The 6,000-nt window shown below is 33.5% G+C and overlaps 1 protein-coding gene across 1 annotated transcript in view; it reads left to right on the top strand.

The window, feature by feature from the left end:
- Positions 1 to 5,985, top strand: part of LOC308640235 (methionine adenosyltransferase 2 subunit beta-like) — a gene marked incomplete at both ends in the record, with an annotated part of 41,471 nt that extends 35,486 nt beyond the window's left edge. Inside the window, 6 exons of the mRNA XM_081312204.1 lie at positions 786 to 819; positions 897 to 1,091; positions 2,403 to 2,517; positions 2,699 to 2,851; positions 3,813 to 4,006; positions 5,872 to 5,985. Coding sequence (XP_081168330.1) covers positions 786 to 819; positions 897 to 1,091; positions 2,403 to 2,517; positions 2,699 to 2,851; positions 3,813 to 4,006; positions 5,872 to 5,985 — 805 coding nt within the window. The remainder of the gene's footprint in view (positions 1 to 785; positions 820 to 896; positions 1,092 to 2,402; positions 2,518 to 2,698; positions 2,852 to 3,812; positions 4,007 to 5,871) is intronic.
- Positions 5,986 to 6,000: the final 15 nt, after the last annotated feature.

Raw genomic sequence — 6,000 nt, forward strand, 5'->3', positions numbered from 1 at the left:
ACTAAGGATTTTGGATTTTCGGATTGCTCATCTTTATTCTTATTGTGAGGATAGTAGTAGTAAAATATTATATGTGGCATCAGAAAATGGAAATATGGGAAATATGAATAGTACACAAAATCTAAGACTTGTCTAGTTAACAAAGAAGGAAATCTTGAGAAGAGAGAAATTTTGAAACTTTGTCTTGGATATCCAGAATTTACATTTTATTAAATAGTGTTTCTCATAAATGTCTGTGTATAATTGTTTTTAAATCTAGGAACATAGGTCAATTTAAAATATTTCTTTCCATCACTGTTTACTGAAGCTATTTCATATAGGCAAATATAAAGTTAACTCAGCATTTTCCAATCCGGTAAAATTTAGGAAACATGTTGTGTTGTGAAGACTCAATTTATTTTTTCACATAAGCTCTTTTGAAATGTTGGCTAATTCTCAGAACCATCAAAATGTGATAAATAAATTGAGGTTTGAAGGAAAGTTTGGGATTAAAAACTGAAAAGTAGAAATGTCATCTTATATAAACATATTGGCAGTTATAATCTAAATACTTAATCAGACCATAAAAAAAGATTAAGACTTGTATATTTTTATAAACTGTACATAAAGTTTCTGTTTATTACTCATTAGGGGGGCATCATCAATCAAATGTAAAACCTGCCTTTGTTACCATGAAATCTAAATCAAATAAGATGATCATTTTATGTTTTTTTCCTTTAAAACTTTGAAGTGATAAAGTTGTTGATGCATTTTGATGAATTTTTATTCTTTGTATTGACTTGTAGATATGACAGAAGGTTAAAAAGCAGTCGACTTGAGGTATTTAGTGAATATGGCAACTCATTTCTTTGAGGGAATTATTTTCAAAGTGAATAATCACATTTTCTCTTTTTTAGGAGGAAGTAAACATCCCGAGTAGGCGGGTTCTAATTACTGGTGCCACTGGACTCCTTGGCAGAGCTGTATACAAAGAATTTCACCAGAATAATTGGCATGCTGTTGGTTGTGGTTTTAGAAGAGCAAGACCAAAATTTGAACAGGTTAATCTGTTGGATACTAATGCAGTTCATCACATCATTCATGAATTTCAGGTATGGTTGTCTGTTTATTTAAATACACACATGAATTATTAAGGATTTTCTAGATGACATAGAAAATGTGCTTGTTGAGAGGGAAAATGATATATTTAAAAGCACCCACAATATTCAGTACTGTTTATTGTAGCATGACAAAGGTATATGTAATCATTAAAAAGCTTAGGGTGATACAGGTTGGCAAAGACAAAAACTTGAGCTTTTCATAAAATCCTTCATATTTGTGAATGACTTCTAAGTTAAAACATTTTTCAAAAATTACATAGTTTATCTATATATCTGAAACACCTACATCAGAATCATTTTGAAAACATGTTCTCAGGTCTCATTCCCTGAGATTGTAACTCAGGAAATCATCCCTCTTGGGGTCCAGAATGTTGCATTTTAAGAAGCACTCCAGATTATGTACTTACAGTCTTGGAAGCACTCAATGATTATGTCTCCTTAATTGATTGTTGAGAAGGAGTAAACTTGGTATATGATACACTGCCTCTGTCAGTCATCGTCTTAGATCTTAGCTATCGCTCAGCTCCTCTGGCAACTAGGTGCCTTTTGTCTAAGAGGACCTTTTATAGACCTTTATCTTGATGTCTGTCACATCAGTGAAATTCTCTTTACATTCGTCTTTTCCACTAGATTATGAAATTCTTGGTCTTCCCAAAATATCTGTTTTATAGGTGGCAGTCTGGATGCTCAACTAGGAATATGTACTTGCGCATACTTGATTTTCATTAAGCAATTGATCAAAAAATTTTTGATTTAAATTTGCAATTGATAATACTTCCCCTTTGTCATAAATATATTAAATATTAGGTCTCCCATTCAAATCGGGAGATTAAAATTTATTTTGATACTTAAATTCTATTTCTACATAGTTGGGAGAGTTTTTTCTGATTTTTTTCTAAGGATTACAAAATTTTTCTTTGGGCGGACTTATTATATATATTTGAGGAAATTTGAACCTTCGGGGGAATGAAGAAATGTGACAAGACTACATTAAAGATTAACAGTGGGGCTGGGGTTGTGGCCCAGAGGTAGAGCGCTTGCCTACCATGTGTGAGTCACTGGGTTTGATCCTCAGCACCACGTAAAAATAAAAATAAAGATATTGTGTATACCTATAACTAAAAAGTAAATATTTAAAAAAAATAAATAAAAAATAAAGATTAACAGTGATCAATATATTCTTAGTTGAAGAAATATTGATTTAAGGAACATTTATCTCTGAATTAATTTACTCTGGAAAAGCTGTAATTCCTCTAATTTATTCCATTTTGGATTAAAAATACATTAATGCTTACCTTCCAGCCTCATGTCATAGTACATTGTGCAGCAGAGAGAAGACCAGATGTTGTAGAGAATCAGCCAGATGCTGCTTCTCAGCTTAATGTGGATGCGTCTGGGAATTTAGCTAAGGAAGCAGGTAATGATGACTTCATAAAATCTTCATAAAATATTAAATCATCCCTGAGTTTTTAAAGATTAAAGTTTTGTAGATGAGTTATAAGAGATTTGTAATATTGCACAGAACACACTGTTCTAAATTCCACTGAAGACTAATGTCTTGTAGAAGACTTAATAGATTCATTTTTTTTCTTTTGTAGCTGCAATTGGAGCATTTCTCATTTATATTAGCTCAGATTATGTATTTGATGGAACAGATCCACCTTACAGTGAGGAAGACATACCAAGTCCCCTAAATTTGTATGGTAAAACAAAATTAGAAGGAGAAAAGGCAGTCCTGGAGAATAACTTGGGTAAGACATTCCTCTTTAGCCCCTGATTAAAGTTTTGCAGAAATTTTATTTAGGAGAGATATGGTTTTGTTTTGGGTTTTTAAATCAAGGAATATAAATCATTGGAGAAAAATTAGAGAATATAGTTAATAAAAAGAAAAAACAAGGATTTTTAAAAATCCTAAAGGATTTGTACATTCTAGACTTTTTCCCGCATTATCAATATATGCGTATACATCTTTGCAACTGTTTTTTTTTTTTCCTTCTTTTGAGGTACTGGGGATTGAACCCTGGGACATTCTACATGAATTACATCCCCAGTCATCCCTCCCCTCTCCACTTTTTTTTTTTCTTTTTTTGAGCAGGGTTTCACTAAATTGTTGAGGCTGGCCTGTATCTTGTTATCTTCTTACCTTAGTCTCCCAAGTCACTGGTAATATAAGTGTGCACCATCATGCCTAGCTCATCTTTATAATTGCTATGTTCTACTTTGAATAAAGTGTTCTTTATTGTTTTTTCTTTTAATCAGGCATCCAATCAGCATTATTTATTGTATTTGTTGTCCTATAGGTTTTATTTTTAATGATTATAATATAGAAATTGGGGGCCAGGTGTAGGGATAGACAACCTGTAATCTCAGCAATTTAGCAAAACTTCTCTCAGAATAAAATATAATAAAGGACTGGGGATGTAGCTCAGTGGTAAAAGCATTCTGGATTCAAACCCTAGTACCGATTAAAAAAAAAAAATAATAATAATGTTAAAGTTACATGTAAACACATCCCAAGTGACAAAAGATGTTTATCGTATTCAAGATCATGTTTATTAAGTTGGCATGATAACAGGTGAGCTGTGTTATTTTGGTATATTTTTGTTAAAAGGCAAGTTTTTTATTGTGATACTCCTTAAATCCACATATTGTTCTTTTATCAAAACCTAGGAAACAATAGGTTTTAAAACGTCTGTTTATATTAATCTCTAGGAGCTGCTGTTTTGAGAATTCCTGTTCTGTATGGAGAAGTTGAAAAGCTTGAAGAAAGTGCTGTGACGGTCATGTTTGATAAAGTGCAGTTCAGCAACAAGTCAGCAAACATGGACCATTGGCAGCAGAGGTTTCCCACACATGTCAAAGATGTGGCTACTATGTGTCGACAACTGGCAGAAAAGAGAATGCTGGTGAGTCTTTGGCAGGAATGGTTCCTAGCTTCCATCTTAATAAAGATTCACTTGTCTTTTCCATGCTTAAACTTACATAGCTACACTTGGAGAGTCAGTGAAAGTTAAAAATGCCTTTTTGAAACTAGGAGACCAAACAAAAATAGTTTATAGGTAATACACTATATTCATAAAGGATAAAAATATTCTCATGTTTGTTTATTTCTTACATATTTACAGACCCCATCTTTTTTTTTTTCTTTTTTCCTTTTTTTTTTTTGCAGAGTGACAGAAAATTTGTAGTTATTGTTTAGGTAATAAACTATTTACCTAATATCTTTTCGAACCCAGGGCCTTGTGCATGTAAGGCAGGCACTCTACCAACTGAGCTATGTCCCCAGCCAGTAATGTCTTTTTTGTTTGTTTGGTACTGGGAACTGAACCCAGGAGTCCTTAATCTCTGAGCCACATCGACGGCTTTTTTAATATTTTATTTTGAAACAGGATCCCGCCGAGTTGTTTTAGGGCCTTGCTAAATTTCTGAGGCTTGCTTTGAACTCACAATTCTCCTGCCTCAGCCTCCTGAACCACTGGGATTACAGGTGTTCACCACTGCACTCAGCATCACCTGATGACATAGAAGTTTTGTTGATTAAGATATATGTAGTACCAGCCAGGCTAGGTGGTGCACACCTATAATCCTAGTGACTTGGGAAGCTGAGGTAGGAGAATTGCAAGTTCAAGGCCCGCCTCAGCAATTTAGTAAGGCTCCAAGCAACTTAACAACAACCTATCTCAAAATTAAAAAGGCAGCTGGGGGGTGTAGCTCAATGGTTAAGTTCCCCTGGTTCAATCCCTGGTACCCCCCCCCCCCCAGAAAATTGTAGTGCCAAAGAAGAATCTAAGTAGGAATTTAGTCATTTTACCCACATTGAGAATAACTGATGGGGCATGGTGGTGTATGTCTGTAATCCCTGTGACTTGGGAAGCTGAGGCAGGCATATCGCAAGTTTGAGGTCAGTGATGATTTTTGTTTATAAAAGACTATGGATGTAGCTCAGTGATAAAGCACCCCATTGATTTAGTCCCCAGTACTGCCAAAAGAAAAAAAGTTTGTATTTTGTTGTTTGAATAAGAGTTAATTTTAAATATTTGAGAAAGTTGGCACTAAATAGAAGGTCTATAGAATTAGGGACAGATTTAAAGTTTTGTTAATAGCATGGTTATATATATATATATATATATATATATATATATATATATATATATATATATATATAATGTGTGTATTTTGATCCCCCCCCCTTACCAGGGATTGAACTGGGGGCACTTGACCACTGAGACATATCCCAGCCCTATTTTGTATATTATTGAGAGACAGGATCTCACTGATTTGCTTAAGACCTCAGCCTCCTGAGCCTCTGGGATTACAGGTGTGAACCACCACACCTGGCTGTATTTTGATTTTTTTTTTGAGTAGTATATTATTATTTATAATAAGAATATTTAATTATCTTATCTTGAAAAAATGCTTATTAAATTTGGTTTTAGCCTTTTAGAATAATTTAAAGTATTCATTAACTTAGTCTATTTCCATGAAAATATCTTAATTTTCAGGGTTATTATTATGTAAAATTGGAGGCATTTACGTTTTTATTTCAAAAAAGTTCTTCAGAATGAATTTTAGAAAAATATTTTGTGTGTGTGCTTAGCTGGTAAGAGTAATAGGAATTGGATTTTTAGATAATTGTGGAAAGTATTCCAGAAAATGAATGTTGCATTTTAGTTCTTGGATCTTTTATAAATTAGCTTTCTTGTCAAATCTATCATTCCATTCAACCCAAAAGTTTGAAACTATTTTGAATTTTTTGTGTCCTTATTCATAGGACCCATCAATTAAGGGAACCTTTCACTGGTCTGGTAATGAACAGATGACCAAGTATGAAATGGCATGTGCAATTGCAGATGCCTTCAACTTCCCCAGCAGTCACTTAAGACCTGTAAGTACATGGCAT

Source organism: Spermophilus citellus, assembly GCF_964194105.1.
Source record: "Spermophilus citellus genome assembly, contig: SCAFFOLD_614, whole genome shotgun sequence".
NCBI classification, from domain to species: domain Eukaryota; kingdom Metazoa; phylum Chordata; class Mammalia; order Rodentia; family Sciuridae; genus Spermophilus; species Spermophilus citellus.